Raw genomic sequence first — 23,783 nt, forward strand, 5'->3', positions numbered from 1 at the left:
TAACCAAAGGTGTAAGGAATTGTTAGCTAAACATTTCTAGCATCCTTTGGTGACGGAGATACAACACATAATGAGATCTACCACAACAGAGGGGTAGAGGCTCGAGTGGAGGTGAAAGGGAGGTAAAGAAAGTATGTAAAGCAGGTTCTTTAGTAACGAAATACATGATTTTAAAGTTAAGAGTTCTTTGAAATAAGAAAATCAAATGTTAAATGAAGAAACATTTTTATTTCAAGAGACTAACAGACTGACAAAAATATATAACTGGTTGTAAATCATAGTTCATTAAACCGTTGTTGAATGTCAAAAATAGACTTTCCTATCCAATATTTATTATTATCTACTAAATGTATAACACTCACTTTTGTGACATTCAATTGACCATAGCAAATTCCGTATAAAAATATCTTTTTTCAGAAAAGTTTAAAATTTTGCATCTTGTGAAGACACAGACAACCTGGATATTTTATGTGGATCCAAGCCTTAGTGCCCATTTAATACAGTATGTACAGTATCATGAAATAGACAATCTCAATTAACCAGAAATCGTTTCTTTACTTTAAGAATTTAAGTTGATTGTGGTAGCATATATAAGTAACTTGATAGCTCTTACCCAATCATGTTACTGACAAAATGTCATGATCATGGTTATCATGGTTATTAAGAAACATTAACCTTTTCCGCAGCAATCTTAAGTTCTAACCTTAGCTGTCAGTTTATCATTTAAACACCTTTGTCTCATTTGTTCTCATTTTAGTTACAGTTAACTAGTAGTTTATCACAAAAAATCACCGTTGCCAAAGAAAGTACAAGAGCTTTAAAGGCAAAATTAATGCTCAAAATATATCAATATGACTTGTTACAACAAATCTAGAGTGGAAAATGATAAATAATGTTCTGATATTACTGTGTAGTTCATGTTTGGAAATTTCACTATCCACTGGTTATAAATGTATCTCAGACTGGTGTTTGGACAACTCAGGTGTTCAGTAGAAGTTAAACAGATGTGATACACGTGGGTAAGAGCTTATTGCACTTTGGACAGGTAAAACAAATATGAAAACAACACATTACAAGCCATTCATGAGACAAAATAAAGAAAACAAACACTTTGTAAAAAGATGTAAAACATTAATAGAAGGATCTGTAACAGATAACATACAGATTAATTGCTTATTGCACTCACCAGTAAACATATACATCAAATAAGAAGAGTATATCAAAATTAACAGATCTTTATTTCCCTGTTTAGTTTCAAGTTGAAACCCAAAGTTTACATATAATGCATTGATTCAACAATATGTCTTTTATGTAAAAGATGAGCGTATGAGATACAATATTAGTCCAACAGTTTTGTCGTCATTATCAAATTTTCAATTTGTCAAATTGAGATTATATACTTAGGTATAATGGCACATACAGTAACTGTATTAAACAATATCAGCAATTCGGATTGAAGATGTATGACAAAAATATAAGACTTGCAAACATATACATTGTATTTATAAATCTTATGCATAATAACTATATCTAAATCCATTCATTGAGATAACTTTATATATATATATATATATATATACTACAACACTGTAATATAACTACACATCAGACCAACACCTTTGGATATGCTGTTAATCCCACAAAAAATAAACCTCATTCTAGTTGAAATACACCACCCACCGTTCTGTGTAATAATATGATCAGCTGTTACTATAAAATCATGCTAAATGAAAAATAAATCCCCTGCCAATTCTATGACTTTATAGTACTTGCTCAAATTAAAATATTGAAAAATGCTTTATTTTTATTAATTCTACAATTCAGTAAACAAAAGCACAGATGAATTATCTCTTGATTTTGTATTAATATGTTGTGTTAAGGGTGTTACTGTCATATCTTAAACATACACACACACACATATATATATGTACATACGTATAAAATCTCATCACTTTCATTAATATTTACGGAATGTTATCATTGATAAAGGTATTAATATGCAAAATATGAGTAAATCATCTTATGCTTACTTCCTTAGAAGACAAAAGCCCCAAATCTAAATATACAGAGGACAATATGTTTCTCAGAAAAATCACAAAATACCTTATAAGTACAGTTCACTCTCATTGTACCTCTTGATATGTTAATACATACAAGTTGTTATAATTATCTGTTATATTAGCGCACTATCTTTACTGTGTAATTGTCCTTCAACAACTTGTTTGCAGCACTTGTCAACATTGTCAATCATATAATGTTACTTCATATACATTTAATAAAAGCTTCTGAGAATGGAGTAGACTGAAGGGAACATCTACGCACTCTCTAGTGCATTTATTTCTGTCTATGCTGAGATTCATTTGAGCATTTTAAAAATTGGCACTATTGTGTCAAACTTTTCACCTCATAAAAAGCATTATAACTATTAAATTATTTTAAAATTATCTAAAAAACAAAGAGATCCCAAAGGGATCTTGGCGCCCACCATTGTTTAATCTTTCTATACTCTTTGAAAAGCAGACCTTTTCGAATCTTTTCTCTTGTCTGTTTCTGCTCTTAACGATAAGACATTTGAAAATTCCTTTGCATAAATATTGATATAATCCTTACCTGCCAAATCCAAAATGACCACCTGGAAGGAAGCCATTTCGTTTCATCTGATCAGTCCCAAAATCAAATGAGCACATGCAGAAACCAACGGGGACATACGTATGAAATTTGAGAGATATTCATATAGGACTTCTTATGAAATAGCAATAACAATCTTTACTCGGCAAAATCCTAGATAGCTGCCTGTCGGCCATTTTGTTTTTCTCAAGTCCCAAACTCAAACAAGCACAATTAGGAATCTAAAGATTTATAGAGCAGTTCTCAAGAAATAGCAATAGCAAACTTTTAAAAGTCAAAATCTAAGATGTCCACCTGAAGGCCATTTTGTATTTCTGATCAGTCCCACAATTAGATGAGCACAACTAGGGACCAAAAGATACCTATACATGAAATTTGAGAAAACTCAATACAGTAGTCCTCAAGAAATAGCGATAAAATCCAAGTTGGCCATCTGTCAGTCACTTTGTTTTTCTGATTACACCCAAAATCTGACTGGGACACCTAAGGACCAAGGCGAACCTACATAGGACATTTATGAAAGATCCATCCAGTACTTCTCAAGAAATAGCGATAACAAACTTTTAAAGTAAAAATCTAAGATGGACATCTTTCGGCCATTTTTATTTTCTGATCAGTCCCAAAATCACATGGGCACAATTATTCGGGTCGAGTGAGATAACCTAAAAATTCCATAGCTTTAGTCCTGCCATGAGATCCAAGCACCGTTATTCAATATTGGGTTTCCTTTCGGATCCACAGGTTTATTTGCTGGAGGGACCATTGTAGATAAATAATAATCTAGCCTATCAGTTAGTGCACTGACAATGCTAGGGTTTGAAGCAGCAATGTTGTTGTATTCACAAGGATCAGAAGGAATGTGGTAAAGACAGGCATTCTGTCGAGGGTCACAGTTGGTGCTTGCATTTGCTGGCTTAGGACCACAGTTAACCTTGACAGCAGAGACTAAAGTGATATTTTTCATAACAGCTGTAATTCTGTTGTCTGATGTTCCTGTCAACTCCTTGAATAATGAATTTTTTGCAGCAGGGTTGTCATAGTAAAGCCTTGAACTGTCCTCTGTGACCTGGTAAGGTGGGTACCAGCCATCCCATTTCATATTTACACCTCCCACCAACAACTTGTACTCGCCCACACGAATAGCCCCACTCCGCTTAGATGGAGATATATTATGCAATAGCTCTTTTCTCACAGGTTTACTGTTTGAGGAAAGCATTGTCCACATATCATAGCCATCAGTTTCACCAAGATCACCTGGGTTACCTCCAGCAGCTGAATAGAATGTTGGCAGCCAATCACATACATGCAACAGCTGTTCAGAAACATAGCCAGACTTTTTGAGTAAGGGACTATGGAGAAATCCTACACCTCTAACTCCTCCTTCCCACAGAGTGGCCTTTAATCCTCTACAACAAAAACACAAAAATGTTTCAAAATTCAATGATGTTTACATGTTGCAAAATTGACCCCATGTTCTAGGGAGTGTTCCCATTATTGGAAGTTGACAACCATAACTTGAAATTAGTGAATAGAATGAAAGTTGTCATAATTTCACTGATGAGAGACATTTCATTTAAGTCAGTAACACGAAGCTGAGTGTGTTTTATGTTTATCAATATACATGGTGTTTCATCATAAACACTATTATCACTTCGAAAAATGCAACTGATACACAAATTGACATAGATTAACATAGCAGGTTGCTTCGATGAAGCAGAGAAGACCAGCAAATTTGTTGTTCTTCTCTTTGAATTTTTATGTTTAAATTTCCATGTAACTCTTTCATTGCTTTATATTTTGTCCAACTTTTTAACAGTAAATGCATTTGAATTGAAATTTTGTTTGCACATCAGTATTATATTGTTGCTTTTGTCAATGTCCTTTAGATTCTTTGGTGAATTTTAATAGATGTATTTGATTTTGCGATGAAGGCTAGCAAATCGTCATTAAAATTTGATTACTTCCATTGGAAAAAAATTCAGTAAAACAATAAGTGATGTATTAAACAAGATACCTATGGTGCATGTAGCATTTGTTTCTAAATAATGTTAAATATCAAAATTAATTTTAATATTTTTTTTTTTTTTGTAATTATCTTTTTATTTCCATTTTAATGTACAATACATATCATCATTATCATCATCATCACACAATCACCATCCTTATCATCATCATCATCCATCATCATCATCATTATCATCATAACAATTCAATATCATCCTCATCATCATCACACTTATCATAACTATAATCATCCTCATCACACCATCATTATGTATCAATCATCATTATCATCACATCACCTCCACTACCACCGCCAACTTCATCATCTCAAATCAAGATCATTGTCATCATCACCACAACCATCATCACCATCATCATCATAATCATCATCACACCCTGATCATCATCATCATCATTACAAATCAAGATCATCATCACCATTTCATTATTATCATGATCCTTATCACCACCACCACCATTATACCCTCATCATCATCACAATCATAATTCTCATTCACTACATCACTACCACACCATTTCACACCTCACAAAATTCAGTAATCTTAACATCATACATCAACTCCAGGGAGCAGTAACCAAAGATTTCAAGAGATGGTGTATTTAATATCAGAAATGCTGACTAAAAAAAAAAAAAAAAGACACAGATGCAAACAAATTTTTCAGATATGTATTGCACATAATTTACTGGACAGAAAAAAACAGTGAGAAATAGGAAAAGCATTTAAGAAAAAAGATGAAAGAAATGGATGGAAGACCGAGAGGATAAGAATGGCCTTGTCAAGGGTTTGGAAACATCCTACTTTCGTATAAATATATATTATATATTTGAGGTAGAATTTATCAGAATCCGACTACATGTCAATTAACCTTTTCCATTTACTCCATTCTACATCAAACTTCTCCTTAACAGTATCGCCCTTACTAACAGCAATATATTTTTGGACTTTGTAATTGTCTTTAATGGAGTTTACCAATGAGTTTATATGCAAAGAATTATGCAGACACCTCATTCTATATATGTACTGCTTCATGATAATTATAATTTCATTATCTACCCTACTGATATGGGAACTTGAAAAAATTCCAAAGAAGAAAGATTTTTTATTAATTGAAAAAGGAATAAGTAATGCCTGTAATAGTATTTCAAAACTTTGTAGTAAATTCTGTACTTCATTACATTCCCATAAAATATGAGTAATAGTTTCTCTTTCAGAGTTACATAAAATACAGAGAGGTGAGCTAACCAGACCAATTCTACAGAGAAAAGAATTTGTTGTCAGAATATGATGAACTACTCTGAACTGGAACCATTGAAGTTTTGAATTTTTTGTAGTATGGAAGGGGATCTTGAAAATTTTGGCCCATTCTTCATCATTAATATCGTCAAATTCTTGATTCCATTTCAATTTACAAGATGGTGCCACATCATTCTTAATCAAGATATCATAAAACAGTTTTGTACCTCTATCTAGGTTAAAAAAGGGTTGTATGTTTACAGGAATGAATGGGTAAGCTATGTTCGATAAAGTTAAATCATATGAAGAGATAAAATCTTTTATTGAAGATATGAAGCTGTGGTACTGAAGAAAATTTGTAGCAATGTGATATTTACGTGTAAACTCATTTAAGGTATAAAAAGACACTGGAGCAACTTCTTTTAAAATATCACATATATTGATCACACCCTTCTTGTACCAATCCTTGTAAAAAATAGGTTTCCCCCCCCAATACATATTTTTTTGTTATACCAGAGTGGTATTTTGGAGATTAACTCATTATTTTCCAAATTATCTCTTTGCACAATGAATTTATACCATGATTTAAAAATATCTTTCCAGAACTGATTTTTACATTTACTTATACATAACTGTATATATTCACTACCGCAATTTGCCAGCAAATCAATATCAATATAGGTTTTTAAAATAGCCTGCCATTTTTCAGTGGTTTGAAATAACCTCCTTATCCAACTTAATTTTAAAGAGCTCATGAAGGCATCTATATTAACCATCTTAAGACCTCCATTGACATGGTGTTGAACAACAACATCTCGCTTAATTTTATCAGACCCCCCATTCCATAAATATTGAAATAAAATGGAATTTAATTTTTTAATAAAGTTTTCATTTGGATTTGGAAGTGAAATAAAAAGGTGATTAAACTGTGATATAAGCAAGGATTTGATGACATGAATTCTACCAATTGGAGTTAAAGACCTTCTGCTCCATTGTTTAATCAATGATTTTAACCTGATGAGTTTTTTGTCAAAATTCAGCTTTGGAATTTCGTGAAGATTAACACTAAAAATAATTCCCAAAAGTGTAAATTTATTCGTTCCCCACTGTAAATTGAAATCTGGTAAAAACGAATCTTCACTATATTTTTTATTACCTATCCACACTACCTGTGTTTTCTCTACATTAATTTTCAACCCTGAAATTTTTGCATACTCATCAAGTTCCTTAATTGCTTCTGTCAAAGATTGTTCTGAACCATCTAAAATGAGGGAGGTATCATCTGCATACTGGGAAACTAAAATTGGACAATTATCAATATCCATACCTTTTATATTAACATTATTCCGCAATCTCAGGGCCAAGATTTCTACACAAAGTATAAATAAATATGGGGCGATCGGGTCCCCTTGCCTACAGCCTCGTTTAATATTAATAGAAGACGACAAATTACCACCCTGATTAATAACTGAATAAGAATTATTAATTTTAATATTGTTTAAACAGTTAACTTGAACCACATTTATGACTGAAAAAGCTAGATACAAATGATTTAAACAATATTAAAATTAATTAAATATTGTTTAAATCATTTGAAAAAGCTAGATACAAATGATTTAAACAATATTTAATTAATTTTAATATTGTTTAAATCATTTGTATCTAGCTTTTTCAGTCATAAATGTGGTTCAAGTTAACTGTTTAAATCCAGCCTATCCATTAAGCTATCTACTAATAAAAACCTGAAGCTGTTTGAGGGAAAAATGATGATGGATTTTGATATGTCTTCTGGAAAAGTAAAAACAAATGAACCAACATGCATATCAAGTACAATTTGTACTACATGCACAGAGGATGAACAAGTTATGTGTACCTTAGAGGGAAGTTACTAGCTGCATTGCCATCAAAGCCATTTGCAGGTCCACCATTATCTGTTGTGAACATCAAGATGGAGTTTTCATACAGACCATTCTTTTTTAATGCTTGCACAACAGAATCTACACCATCATCTAGTGCTGCTACCATCCCTAAAAAAGAAGAAAAGTAGAAAAAAATTATTTTTATTAAGCCAAGTTGTTTTCCAAGTTATGCCATCATCAAAAAACATAATATAGGGGACATAACTCTAGTTTTATTCACTTGTGTGAGTTAAATACTTTTACTTTTGATATACGTTTAGTATATAGTGCTACCTTGCTATTAGCTGATTCTATGGTGATGATTTTTTCCCTACTTAATAAGTAATACTGCTTTGAAAGCAAATTATTGGTAATTCCTTTCAAACTTCAAAATAACATTTCTAGTTCTGAAACACTGCATACCTCTGTCGCAATCATTTCACGTTTATTATGCTTTTATACTGTAGTGCTAAAAACAAACTTCTGCAAGGCAAACAAGAGATCATAGAAAGATTTGAACATTCCTTTGCAAAAATAGCAATGATAATCTTTACCTGCCAAATCCAAAATGGCCTCCTGGAAACCATTTTGTTTCTTCTGATCAGTCACAAAATCAAACAAGCACAAAGAGAGACCAATGGGAACAAATGTATGAAATTTGAGAATCATCCATTCAGTACTTCTTAAGAATTAGCGATACCAATCTTAACTAGGCGAAATTCAAGATGACTACCTGGAAGGAAGCCATTCCGTTTCATCTGATCAGTCACAAAAAATAAAACAAGCACAAGGAGAGACCAAAGGGAACCTATACATGGAATTTGAGAGACATCCATTCCGTACTTCCTAAGAAATAGCATAACAATCTTTACTAGGCAAAATCGAAAATGGCAGCCTGTCAGCCGTTTTGTTTTTCTGACCAGTACCTAACTCACACAAGCAAAACTATTGACTTAAAGGAGCCTATACATGAAATTTGAGAAAGATATATAGAGTACTTCTCAAGAAAAAGTGATAACAAACTTGCAAGATGGCCGCCTTTTGGCCATTTTGTTTTTCTCATCAGACCCAAAACTGAATGAGCACAATTAGGTTCAGGGGTTCTAGAGGAGTTGAAAATGTTAAATTGTTTACGGACTCACAGTGCTGGTGGTTATCACAATCGGTCACAATGAGACTTTGGTGACCTAATTGAAATATCTAAAAATTGGGCTAATTGTAAGAAAAGATAACCATTGTAATGAACTAAATCTAACTCAATTATATGTAAATAGAAGTCCTTAATTAAGGGTCACCTGAGATATTCAGCATTGAGGTAGCTATTCCTCCGAGAATGCTACCGCCTCAATATCAGCATCTTCGGCCTTTGTTTATTGAGAAGTAGTCATACAAACATTTAAATAAATGTGACACCAGAAACCTTAAAAGTGGGTGAAGGTCATTCATATCAACAAACTTGGTAGCCTTTCATACTAGCATGTTACAGGTCAAATATCAGCACTGGGCCTTTCGGTTATATAAAAGAATTCTAAAATGACGGATGACGCACAACAGACAACACTTGACAGACGACACCAATGAAAAAGCGATTACAATAAGTCACTTGAGACATAAAAAGCTTACCAGCAAAGTTTTTACGTTCTTTGTTCTGTATATGGGGGTGTCTATTTATGTAGGAAGATGGAGCTTGAAGATTATTGCCACTGGGCAGATTACCACTGTGGACAGCCTGGTACGGCAAGTACAGGAACAATGGCTGCGGAATACAATGAGCATAACTTAATGAAAAACTGAGGGCAGTACATAAGTGCTGTCACCAAATCATTTTTTTTGTTTGTTAAAAGCATCCAGATCAGCAAATGAGGTCTCCATTGGTAGCTAACGCATGTGCCACATGTGTACATAACCAAATCAGTATATTCAAAATAATACTGATCAAATCATTGTTAGATAGAGCAACATGCTAAATGTGTTCAAAGTAATGCCTTGATAACAATGGTGTATGGCTTCATTATATACAAAGTAACATGAAGACACTACATCAAACATATGCCGCTTCCAACATTAAACAAAGGATTCATGATTTTGTGATTGATTTCAATGTCAAAAGGATAGATATAGTGACATGATTATAAATGAGTGTAGTTGTCGCCAGGCTTGGGCGGATTAGCAGATTTAATACATTACTAAACCATAAGACACAAACATGGAGTGTTCAAGGCCACTGCTAAGTGTACCATACCTCCTCTGAATTATGCTGATTAATGATGTCTACAGCACGATTCGTAAACACAGTAGTGGAATACTGGCCGATTGCTGAGTAGTCAAGACTTTCATTACGTCTAAAATCATATCCAAAGAAAGCCTGGAACAAACAAAAAAAATATTAAAAGCAATCTATTAGATATGGTCGGACAAGTCTTACTTCATCCGTCTCATAAGTGTCATTATAACAGCTGATCTACATTGTGATATTTTAGCTCAGGTGGGACAAGTCTTACCTCATCCGTCTCATTACTGTATCATAACAGCTGATCTAAATTGTGATATTTTAGCTTAGGTGGGACAAGTCTTACTTCATCAGTCTCATAAGTGTATTATAACAGCTGATCTACACTGTGATATTTTAGCTTAGGTGGGACAAGTCTTACTTCATCAGTCTCATAAGTGTCATTATAACAGCTGATCTACATTGTGATATTTTAGCTTAGGTGGGACAAGTCTTACTTCATCAGTCTCATAAGCGTCATTATAACAGCTGATCTACACTGTGATATTTTAGCTTAGGTGGGACAAGTCTTACTTCATCAGTCTCATAAGTGTCATTATAACAGCTGATCTACACTGTGATATTTTAGCTCAGGTGGGACAAGTCTTACCTCATCAGTCTCATAAGTGTATTATAACAGCTGATCTAAATTGTGATATTTTAGCTCAAGTGGGACAAGTCTTACCTCATCAGTCTCATAAGTGTCATTATAACAGCTGATCTACATTGTGATATTTTAGCTTAGGTGGGACAAGTCTTACTTCATCAGTCTCATAAGTGTATTATAACAGCTGATCTACACTGTGATATTTTAGCTTAGGTGGGACAAGTCTTACTTCATCAGTCTCATAAGTGTCATTATAACAGCTGATCTACATTGTGATATTTTAGCTTAGGTGGGACAAGTCTTACTTCATCAGTCTCATAAGCGTCATTATAACAGCTGATCTACACTGTGATATTTTAGCTTAGGTGGGACAAGTCTTACTTCATCAGTCTCATAAGTGTCATTATAACAGCTGATCTACACTGTGATATTTTAGCTCAGGTGGGACAAGTCTTACCTCATCAGTCTCATAAGTGTATTATAACAGCTGATCTAAATTGTGATATTTTAGCTCAAGTGGGACAAGTCTTACCTCATCAGTCTCATAAGTGTCATTATAACAGCTGATCTACATTGTGATATTTTAGCTCAGGTGGGACAAGTCTTACCTCATCAGTCTCATAAGTGTCATTATAACAGCTGATCTACACTGTGATATTTTAGCTCAGGTGGGACAAGTCTTACCTCATCAGTCTCATAAGTGTATTATAACAGCTGATCTAAATTGTGATATTTTAGCTCAAGTGGGACAAGTCTTACCTCATCAGTCTCATAAGTGTCATTATAACAGCTGATCTACATTGTGATATTTTAGCTCAGGTGGGACAAGTCTTACCTCATCAGTCTCATAAGTGTCATTATAACAGCTGATCTACACTGTGATATTTTAGCTCAGGTGGGACAAGTCTTACCTCATCAGTCTCATAAGTGTCATTATAACAGCTGATCTACACTGTGATATTTTAGCTCAAGTGGGACAAGTCTTACCTCATCAGTCTCATAAGTGTCATTATAACAGCTGATCTACACTGTGATATTTTAGCTCAAGTGGGACAAGTCTTACCTCATCAGTCTCATAAGTGTATTATAACAGCTGATCTACACTGTGATATTTTAGCTCAGGTGGGACAAGTCTTACCTCATCAGTCTCATAAGTGTATTAAAACAGCTGATCTACACTGTGATATTTTAGCTCAGGTGGGACAAGTCTTACCTCATCAGTCTCATAAGTGTATTACAACAGCTGATCTACACTGTGATATTTTAGCTCAGGTGGGACAAGTCTTACCTCATTAGTCTCATAAGTGTATTATAACAGCTGATCTACACTGTGATATTTTAGCTCAAGTGGGACAAGTCTTACCTCATCAGTCTCATAAGTGTCATTATAACAGCTGATCTACACTGTGATATTTTAGCTCAGGTGGGACAAGTCTTACCTCATCAGCCTCATAAGTGTCATTATAACAGCTGATCTACACTGTGATATTTTAGCTCAAGTGGGACAAGTCTTACCTCATCAGTCTCATAAGTGTCATTATAACAGCTGATCTACATTGTGATATTTTAGCTCAGGTGGGACAAGTCTTACCTCATCAGTCTCATAAGTGTCATTATAACAGCTGATCTACATTGTGATATTTTAGCTCAGGTGGGACAAGTCTTACCTCATCAGTCTCATAAGTGTCATTATAACAGCTGATCTACATTGTGATATTTTAGCTCAGGTGGGACAAGTCTTACCTCATCAGCCTCATAAGTGTCATTATAACAGCTGACCTACATTGTGATATTTTAGCTCAGGTGGGACAAGTCTTACCTCATCAGTCTCATAAGTGTCATTATAACAGCTGATCTACACTGTGATATTTTAGCTCAGGTGAGACAAGTCTTACCTCATCAGTCTCATAAGTGTCATTATAACAGCTGATCTACACTGTGATATTTTAGCTCAGGTGGGACAAGTCTTACCTCATCAGTCTCATAAGTGTCATTATAACAGCTGATCTACAGTGTGATATTTTAGCTCAGGTGGGACAAGTCTTACCTCATCAGCCTCATAAGTGTGATCATAATAGTCTCCACATCCTTGGTAATATCCTGTGTAAGACTCAAATCCACGGCGTGTCGGTGTGTATTCACTTTTAAAAAATCCGAGATGCCACTAAAATTGATTGAAACTATCAATGTTATAATGTTTATTTTACTAAATCATATATAAACTGTATCACCAACATATTGAGGTAATTTTCTGACTAAATAATAAAATTTATCTTATGTAAAATAAATTCCAGATTTCATAGCTTAAGTTGCTCTTGCTGTATGAAAATTTGTCTGATATTTACGAGTTTGACTGACATTTACGAGTCTGACATTTACGAGTCTGACTAATATTTACGAGTCTGACTGATATTTACGAGTTTGACTGATATTTACGAGTCTGAGAGACATTTACGAGTCTGACTGACATTTACGAGAGTGACTGATATTTACACTGATATTTACGAGTTTGACTGATATTTACACTGATATTTACGAGTTTGACTGATATTTACAAGTCTGACTGACGAATCTGACTGATATTTACGAGAGTGACCGATATTTACGAGTTTGACTGATATTTACAAGTTTGACTGATATTTACGAGAGTGACTGATATTTACGAACTTGACTGATATTTACACTGATATTTACGAGTCTGACTGACATTTACGAGAGTGACTGATATTTACACTGACATTTACGAGAGTGACTGATATTTACGAGTTTGACTGATATTTACGAGAGTGACTGATATTTACCAGTTTGACTGAAATTTACAAGTTTGACTGATATTAACGACTTTTACTGATATTCACTGGCTCCTTTCACACTTTTACCATAATTTACCAAACAATTTGGTTGAATCTTTTCTGTACGCAATGTCATCAGAACCTCTACATATTGACAGTATCTAAACACTTTGTAATAAATAAAGGATTCATATGATCAGACTTGAAATAAGTCCCATTTATCATCTGACATTAAATAAGTCCAATTTATCATCTGACATTAAATAAGTCCCATTTATCATCTGACATTAAATAAGTCCCATTTATCACCTGACATTTAATAAGTCCCACTTATCATCTGACATTAAATAAGTCCAATTTATCACCTGACATTAAATAAGTCCCATTTATCATCTGACATTAAATAAGTCCAATTTATCATCTGACATTAAATAAGTCCAATTTATCACCTGACATTTAATAAGTCCCATTTATCATCTGACATTAAATAAGTCCCATTTATCATCTGACATTAAATAAGTCCCATTTATCATCTGACATTTAATAAGTCCCATTTATCATCTGACATTAAATAAGTCCAATTTATCATCTGACATTAAATAAGTCCCATTTATCATCTGACATTAAATAAGTCCCATTTATCACCTGACATTAAATAAGTCCCATTTATCACCTGACATTAAATAAGTCCCATTTATCATCTGACATTTAATAAGTCCCATTTATCATCTGACATTAAATAAGTCCAATTTATCATCTGACATTTAATAAGTCCCATTTATCATCTGACATTAAATAAGTCCAATTTATCATCTGACATTAAATAAGTCCCATTTATCATCTGACATTAAATAAGTCCCATTTATCACCTGACATTTAATAAGTCCCACTTATCATCTGACATTAAATAAGTCCAATTTATCACCTGACATTAAATAAGTCCCATTTATCATCTGACATTAAATAAGTCCTTAACATACAATGGATAGAAACAAATTCTTAACCATTGAAATTCTTGAGGTGGCACAAGGCTCTATAAACTGCTTTTCCTAAACAAGTTGTTTTAATTGAGTTTTCACAAGAATTGTGAGGGAATTTAATATGACTTACAGTTGAACTTCATTATCTCATCGTTGACTGGACCATGGGAAAACTCCCAAGTTGCCCGAGTATTAAATTTCAGTGAGTTGGAAAGTTTAGTAGGAAATGGCCAGGACAACATTCGTTGAATTAAAACAGGATCTTCAAGTTATATAAGTTTGATATAACATGGTTTGACTGTACTTTATCAGCATGTACTGATGTTCATTAAATTCCTATGAAGGGAGTATCATTAGCAAAATATAGCTCAAGTCGATATTGTACTCACCTTTCCTACCATGTGTGTGCGATAGCCTAATTTCTGTAACCACTGAGGCATGATGGTAAAATTTAGAGGAAGACCGTAGGGCTGGGCCCCCACAATAACACTCTCTTGTAGTCCTGTCAAAAGAAGGAGATGAGAATAAGGGGACCTAACTCATAACTCACCTTTCCTACCATGTGTGTGCGATAGCCTAATTTCTGTAACCACTGAGGCATGATGGTAAAATTTAGAGGAAGACCGTAGGGCTGGGCCCCCATGATTACACCCTCTTGTAGTCCTGTCAAAAGAAGGGGATAAGGTGATCTAAGTATGTAATTTGTAACTCACTTTTCCTACCATGTGTTTGATAGCCTAGCTACTGGTTTATAATCAGCATTGCCTAATTCTCAATTAACAAGGGTTAGAGAAAAACAGTTATCAGTGTCTCTGTATATTTTCCTAAATACATAATATCTCTGAAAAACATTTTACGAAGTTTTCTTATTTCTATTTGTTATTTTATAAGTTAGTGCATTTATATGTATCTATGAACTATAAAATCAATATAAACCTTTAACATTCTCTCAAGCCAGGAAAAAAATGAACAAATGTTACAAGTATTTCCAATTCACATTTTATATTCAAATAGTTTGGATATAAATTATTCTACAGCAACATTTTTTTTTCAAACATTGGATCCTTAAAAACATTTTTAAATTAAATAATTGGTAGTAAAATCAGGAAGAGTAATCAATATATTTTAAGAAAAGGATAACATTTGAATTTGTGATCTAACCATCAGTCAAAAAAAACCTCTCATTTATTACATTTTTGCCAGTAAAAATATCAGAGAAAAACCAAAATTATTATGAGTGAGCAGTGTTTGCAAAAACCATAGTTAACTTTGTCCGTAATTTTCTGTCGCTAGTAATTTGGCTATTTTGCCTGAGAAAATGAAGTAAACAGAATATTTAATAGGGTCTTCAGTAACAAATATATATTACTTGTATGTCTAATATTTGTTGTACTATTTGCTATTACTGAAGACATTATTACATAAATATATGTGTGAAATTTTGACGGTGTAAGAAAAGGTAAGAAATGTACCGGTATGAATTGGGTGGCGCCCAGACATCAGGGCCCCTCGTGTTGGGGTACAAATTGGTGAGACGTAATAATTATTGAGAATGATTCCACTGTGTGCCAAGCTGTCTATGTTTGGGGTGGGGATCTGGTTGGAACCATGAAAGCTTATGTCATTCCATCCCTGAAAAAGAACATTTATAAGAATGAATTTGGAAATTTCTGCAAGTTTTGTCATTACTAATCCATGTTGTCTTTTGTTACACATAAGTCATACTACAACTTATCATATGTTGTCTTCAGTACATACAGTTACTACACATACTAACAAGATGTCCATGGGACCTGCTCTCTCACATGGCTTATTTAGTTATTAAGCGATTTAATAAATAAGAATTTCAAAAATGTCAATAATTTCTAAGGTAATTCCTTTTTTGGGCCCAGCCTTGTTGTCGAATAGAATTCAGATTCATTTTTCATGAAAATTGCTTCAGACCAAACTTAGATGGAAGAAGGATTTCTAAGAACTTACATTTCACCGATTGGGTCCCACTCCTCCTGTCTACAAAACGTCAGACTTCTTTTCAACTAAGGATACTCCAAGCCAAATTTGGGCAAAACTGACTTACTCGTACAGGAGAAGTACATACATATGTAAATATATTTATAGGAATTTTGAATTTTACTTTTTGGGTCCCATTCCTCAGGCCCTGATAGGCTCAGAACCAGTGCTTACACAAATTGGTTCCCCTCCACCTAAAGGTGTTTCTGACCAAGCTTGGACAAAATCCAATCATTCCTAACAGAGAAGTAGGATTTTAAAGAATTTTCTATATTTCCCCAAGTGGGCCCCACTTTCCCCAAGTATGCCCCACCCATCCCATCCTATGGGACCAGAATCCATTGTTTCTACACAAATGATTTTCCTTCAACCAGGAAAACTTAAAACTGCTATATATTTAGTTATACACTATAGATTACTGTAAATTAAATTTTGTACATATACAATGTACAGTCATAGTACAAATTATCAAGTTCACTGTAATAATCTAATACATGGAGGTCGTTTTATATTATTTACATGTGCGTATAGTAGAGCTTGTGATGTAGATTTATTATGACATAAAACAAAACTTATGAACAGGATGTTCCACCCTTTGATATCCTAAAAGGAAGACATTTAAGTATATCTACTTCAGTGAAGGACTTCAGTGAACTTTCATAGCTGTGATACATGAGAAGTGTTTCAGAGACAAACAAAACTACAATTATGTTCGTTTTTATACATAAATAATATTCATTGAGCCATGTTGCTTTCTGATACCAATTATGTATAACCTGATTTAAACTACAATAAATCATTGAATAGTTAAAAATAGTTGAAGTAATTTTGACTGTAAACCATCACTGTTTCTACACTGGATCTGAAATCAAACATCTTTCAGGTGAATTTATATGGTAGCACTGCCACCTTTCTGGTGAGTTTATATAAGTGGCATTGCCATCTTTCTGGTGTCACAATTATGTGAAAACCTAAATACATATTAATGTACATTAAAACACGCAGAAAAAAGAAGCCCAAGGGTCTGAAGAGTCATCCGAGGTCTTAAGGTCTTTGAACAGTTTAAGAACCTGTCTGTCAGTCAAAGCATTGAGGCAGACAGAACAGAACTGATATATGCATACTTACAAAGTTTTTACAGTTTATAAGTTTGAAGGCTTAATTTTCAATTAAACGGAACTGATAGCACTATCTATTGTTGTATTATAACATATTTGACCTCTGTGACCTTGAATGAAGGACAAGGTCATTCATTTGAACGGACTTGGTAATCCTTCATCCCAGCATGGTACTGGACCAATATCATGACTCTTGGTCATTCTGTTATTGAGAAGTCGTTTAAAGATTTTAACACATTTAACCCCTGTGACTTTGAAAATAGGTCAAGTCCATTAATTTGAACAAACTTTGTAACCTTCATACCAGCATGCTTCGGGCCAGTACCATGACCCTGGGCCTTTAGGATACTGAGAAGAACTTCTTTTATGATTTTAACACATTTGGCCCCTGTGACCTTGAAAGTGGACAAAGGCCATTCAATGGAACATTCATGGTACTACTTTTTCCCAGTATGCAGCTGTTTGAAGATTTTTTCACACCTTTGACCCGTAATCTTGAAAAAGATTCAAGGTCTTTCATATGAACAAATTTTGTAGCCCCTCATCCCAGCAAGTAACAGGCCAAATATCAATACCCTGGACCTTTTGATTATCGAGAAAAAGTTCTTTCATGATTTTAATATATTTTGCCCCTGTGACCTTAAAAGCGGGTCAAGGTAATTCATCTGAACAATTTTGATGGCCCTTTATCAAAGCTTGTTGCAAGCCTAATATCAATACTATTGGCCTTAAAGTTAACGGGAAGAAGTTGTTACAAGATTTTCATACATTTGACCCATGTGACCTTGAAAGTAGGTCAAGGTCAATCATTTGAACAGACTTGGTAGTCTTTTTTTGCAGTATGCTAAAGGCTCAATATCATTATCATTGGCCTTTGCCCTTACCGAGAAGAAGTTGTTTAAAGATTTTTTTTATCTTTTAACACATTTGACCTCTGTGATTTTGAAAGCTGGTCAAGGTCATTTATTTGAACATTCTTGGTAGCCCTTCATACCAACATGCTGCAGGCCTAATATCAATACCCTCTGCCTTTCCATTACTGAGAGGAAATTGTGTAAGAATTTCATATATTTGACTCCTGTGAGCTTATAAATGGGTCAAGATTGGTAGCCCCCCTTCCACCATCCAAGAATCTTACAGTTCCAATATCAGTACCCTGGACCTTTCTGTTATTGAGAAGAAGTTATTTGAGGTGAAAAGTTGATGTTGGACATGTAGAGACAACAAACGATGCACCATGGCATAAGCTCACCTGGTCCTCCTTCGGCCAAGTGAGCTAAAAAATGATCAGCTAAGAAATTATCTGTGTAAAATATGCTGACACTAATGGCATACTTACCAGATCATCTGCAACAATAACAATGATGTGTGGTCTTGATGATTTGGCTTTCACAAATGTTAAGATCACCAAAAATGTCACTAAGCATTCTCTGTTCCATAGTATTGACGTCATGGCTGATTTCTGATCAACAAAACATTAAAAAAAAAAACAGTCAACATTTATCTGAAACATTTTATATACATACCTGGGTACTATTATAAAAGTATTACTTATCATTGTGTTTTGACTAGACAAATCACTCTTATCTTTGAAAAGTCGGCTGTTGGAAATGTCAACTCATTCTTAATCACCTATCAAGATAGTAACATTACTATCCAGATTCCTCTGCCCCAACACAACACAATATAACATAATCCTATAACTCTTGGCAGCTTATTGTTAAAGTGAACACAATTAATTACATAGTACTGTAGTTTTGTTTTTTGTTGCGTTACCAATACATATTGTACTGTATATGTTGTACATGCAGACATTGAATACAGTCCATTTCTCGTATTTCTAATCCTTTTATATGGCTCTGCTCTGCCAGAGAACAAAACATATAAAAAAGTATTGTGTATATTAGTAAATTTAAACAAATAAAACATACTATCATCATAGAAATTTAGTTTTTCCTTCCATACGTTTAACTAACTCATAAACTGCCATGTTGTCAGCTATCACCAGCTGGCAGTAAAATACACCTGTGACATGGTACAGATAAATGTTGGAATGGGGTAGGTGCTTTCATATCAACATAAGATTAGCATATTGTTTTATCACCTGAATCTATCAATAGCCTAACATACTATCAGAGATAGTGATTGAATTCATGAAAATGCCATTGATTAATCAAATCCAAAGTATATATTACTATTGCAATCTATGATAGTTTGATACAATTGTTACTTCTCCAGTAATAATCTTGGGTATGCAATAATTACATTGTATCAATAGGAGAATTATTTCCGCGGTTACTATGTTAACACAACTACTTCAATAAGAATTTTAAGTAATAGGAATAGGTTTATTAATTTTATAGGATTAATTAAGGTTTACTATAAAGTCATTTGCAACACGTCTCTGTTATTGTGAAATGTCACGTCAAGTAACAAACCACATAAACACAGTCTTCAGCTCATGTGGAAATGAAATCAGCCATGTTACTGAATATTCTACTTCAATAATTGCTATAATATGTGTAAATCATCTTACTTTTTTATATTATGTACATAATAATGATCTTTCTAGGCCCATCAAAATATTCCGGATTTCCGTTAACCGTTGTACAATTCTAATTTTAATGACGGTTTTCCGACGTTTGCCTATCGCAGGATTATCTTTGCCACTATCCACTACAAATGTGTATCGAAACAGTACTCTATACTTCGCAACAAATAAACAAAGATAATATCTGCGTGGAAGTGTGAGTGTACACAGATAATTTGTCGTAATGAGCCGTGTTACTGCGATATTTACCGACAGCTACCTGCGATCATGTGACGGCCACTGTGGTTAGCGCTGTTAGTAAATGTTGAAACGAATGACGGCAATGGCACCATCCGGATTTTAAATGATACTGAGCCCCAAAAGCACGCATGTTCGACTTAACATACGTTTTGTAAGAAATCAAAAAAGGAACTGAATTTTTACTTATTTCTTCAACAGTTTGTTAAAATTTCTATTATGTATATGGCTAGATTTCATTTCATATAGAAATTGTAAATTGAAAGAAAAATCACAAATGAGGATATAATGCGTGTATCCGCCTTAGGCACTGATATATGCTATGCAATGTCGTCTCATGGAATAGCTTAGAGTCTGGAAGAATCCTTAGGGCAAATTGTTTCATTCTCTCTGTTCCAGCTGTGTCAATATGAACGGAGCTCCGCCAGCAGCGATTCTTTTCCCAATTTCATCACACACATGTTCTATCCGTGCCATATCCGGTGAAAGAGACGGCCATAGGAAGGATATTCTTCTGCGCAAGGAAACCCATATGTACTCGAGTAGTGTAGGGCAGGCATTGTCCCGCTGGCAAAATTGTAGTTGCGGCTGTGTAGCAAACAAAACAACGACGTAAGGCCTGAGACCGTCACCCCTCTTCACCACTCCTTTTACACGTTGACGGAAAACGTGAAGAGGTGTCTGATGATAGTAACTGAAGGCTCCCCAAACCATCACGCTGCACACCATCCTATCTGTTAGCCTGCAGGACACAACAATCGGCGTAACGTGTGCCATGGGAAAGATGGTATCAAGACTTGTCTGTGAAGAGAACTTGTAACGAGACGCCATCGTTGATGATGCCTTGCCCATTGAAGACGTTGCTGTCGATGGCAATAAGCCCTTCGTAAGGACGTCGGCAGCTAATGTCATGTTCACGTAGGCGAAGCTGGCAGTCTCGGCGGAAACTTGGCGTCTTCTAAATCCAATAGCAGCTGCCTTTTTGGTTGATCTTGATCCCGAGTTGCCATCCTTGGTCTCTCCGTCCGGGGACGATCAGAAACAGAACCCGTATGTTGGAAGCGTCCAGCAAGTCTGGTGATGGTGCTAACATGACATCCCTAGCGCCCGGCTACAATCTTCCAAGAGCCATCCCTCTTTGCAATTATATTCATCTTGTCATCGTGTTTCATGAGCATTTTTCGCGCTACCGTCACTGATTCATTTTTTTTTTGAGACGGACCCCATTGTGCAATTCACGATTTACGCATTGTACTTGTGTCTGTGTGAATAGTGTCTGGAGTGAACAAAAACAGCCGTATATTATTGTTATTAACAGTAGTTTACAAAATGTCAAAACTAAAATTCTTCACGTGAAAACGTTCTTGTGTTTTTATGGGGTTCACTATATTTTGATTATGAATCCTGCGTATTCCTAATGTACATACATGTATTGGCAAACTATATCTACACAGTCCATCTTTATTTTCTTTTGTAATATTTGGTATCCAGGGACATATACATCCTTGAATTATCACACGAGTCGTCTTATTGTTAAGAATTGAAGTGTATATAATATGTTTCAAGCGCTGATTTTTTTAACGAGATTATATCATAAGTAAATTTACATTTGTAAATATATGAGGCAACATGAAGTGAAAAGCATACTGTGGAACACTGCAAAAGAAACAATTTAGATAGCAGGCGCACCTCGCTATTACTTACCTATCAAGTGTCAAAAGAGCTGATTTATAGCCCAGGCTACTTGTATCAAACAGAGGTCTGGAAATATCACAAGGCACGCATTAAGGATATATGTTACAATATATACATGTAGCTATATTATACTATCATTCCTTTAAATAGTATATTTGACTTTAGGAAGGTCTGTAAGTTGTACAAAAGCGACAGTTGTTTGTAAGCTCGCGATCGGAAACCTGGGGTTAACGTTGAGATCGATCGCGACTTACGACGACGGTAAGGTAATTATAAAATGATTGTAGAATGTATTATGAAACTAGCAAACGTTGAAATTGTGATAAGTTAAATATGAATAGTATACTTTGTATATTGTGTGAAACATTTTATCTTTATTTGTAGGCGTCCACAGCTCCAGGCTCTGCCTTTCCTATCATCAACGCTGATCCAGCCAGCTTTCCCAGCGGAGCTCAGTGATCTCATTGGCTACTTCTACACCCATTGGATTCAGAGCATGGTGTGGACCCCGACGAACTGGTGTGTTTACCGGTCAGTCTATGTAGACGAACAACGACGGGGAAATTACAGTAATTAATTAATGTAAATAATTATCAGTGTGTATATATTACCTACCGTATTATTCAATTGTTTTTCTTACACTTTTTTTCTGTGAATTAATTGGTTACTGATATAATTATTTCTTATATACAATTATTAATTATGTTTATAATACTCAAACAACCTCGTTTTACAGGATGGACATGCCAACCTGCCATTCAACATATTGATTCCGTTCCTCCTGCAGGAAGGCGCCCTGATGACCATCCAGAGGCTGCTGGTGTTAGAGAACGCCCTTCAGCGCCAGCAGAGGACAATCTGATTTAAATACAGACTTTTATTTATCACTCCAATACTTTTCGTCCGTGAAGGACGACCCACCGACGAGTCCAGGGGAGGATTTCGGTGGGGCCAGTGGGACAACGGTACCGTCTCGACGTCAACATTCCTGCCGAGTGTCGGCCATTTCAATGCTCATTGATCTCGGACGGAGATTGAGGTATATGCAAACTGCTATCATATCCAGTTGTATATAGACCAGCTTCAAAACGGTGCACTTTCAAAAACAGGATTTTGAAAAAAAAAACTTATTTTTTAGATTTATTTATATTTAAACCATATTTCTGTTTTTATAATTATAAATTCGCGTGCTTTTACAGAGGTGGCCTCCACGTGGCAAGAGCTGGGCAGCAGTGAAACCATCATACCATAACGGTTACATTGTTGGCAGACACACTCAATAAAAGAATATTTTAAAAAATATTAATTGATTACTTTTAAATTGTTAAACAAGCGACCAAAATGAAGAAATAACATGTTTTCAATATTCTAACTATTTCAGTTAGGTCATTTTTTTCAGTGAGGCCGATTTAATTTAGATTCCTACAGACTAGGCCCGAAAGGTCTGCCACCGTAGTGATTCCCATAGTATCGTCAACCAAGTAAAGTTTGTTTGTGATTCAGCAGTTTAGTCCTCTGCTTCAGACTCATGATGTTCAGTTTGCTGTTGTCTATGTAATGTAGGTTGGTATGTGCTTCAGATCTTGTTCCTCCAGTAGTTGCACTTGCAATTCAATTTCGGTCTTCTTATCATTATTAATATTTTGTTATGAATTTATTTTTAGGTTATGACGTTGCAGACTGGAGGTCGAGACCACCATTAGTGTGCTAACACTTTCATGTGAAATCGAAACCAGAC

The 23,783-nt window shown here is 34.7% G+C and overlaps 1 protein-coding gene across 3 annotated transcripts; it reads right to left on the reverse strand.

Moving 5' to 3' along the window:
- Window positions 1–241: 241 nt before the first annotated feature.
- LOC132548222 (arylsulfatase B-like) lies at window positions 242–20,392 on the reverse strand. Of its 3 annotated transcripts, none has more exons than XM_060212053.1 (9): window positions 20,363–20,392; window positions 18,902–19,024; window positions 15,907–16,066; window positions 14,824–14,936; window positions 12,710–12,826; window positions 10,029–10,151; window positions 9,410–9,542; window positions 7,762–7,915; window positions 242–4,034 (listed from the first exon to the last, which is right to left on the reverse strand). In XM_060212053.1, the coding sequence occupies exons 2-9, from the start codon at window positions 19,013–19,015 to the stop codon at window positions 3,308–3,310; spliced, it is 1,641 nt and encodes a 546-aa protein (XP_060068036.1). In that variant the 5' UTR covers window positions 19,016–19,024; window positions 20,363–20,392; the 3' UTR covers window positions 242–3,307. The 3 variants fall into 3 exon arrangements, with proteins under 3 accessions (XP_060068036.1, XP_060068038.1, XP_060068037.1); XM_060212055.1 differs by lacking the exon at window positions 14,824–14,936 and adding an exon at window positions 14,985–15,097; XM_060212054.1 differs by lacking the exons at window positions 18,902–19,024; window positions 20,363–20,392 and adding an exon at window positions 16,415–16,439.
- Between the last annotated feature and the right edge of the window lie 3,391 nt (window positions 20,393–23,783).

Source organism: Ylistrum balloti, unplaced genomic scaffold (assembly GCF_031769215.1).
Source record: "Ylistrum balloti isolate Yb309-2 unplaced genomic scaffold, AGI_CSIRO_Ybal_v1 Utg370006, whole genome shotgun sequence".
NCBI classification, from domain to species: Eukaryota; Metazoa; Mollusca; class Bivalvia; order Pectinida; family Pectinidae; genus Ylistrum; species Ylistrum balloti.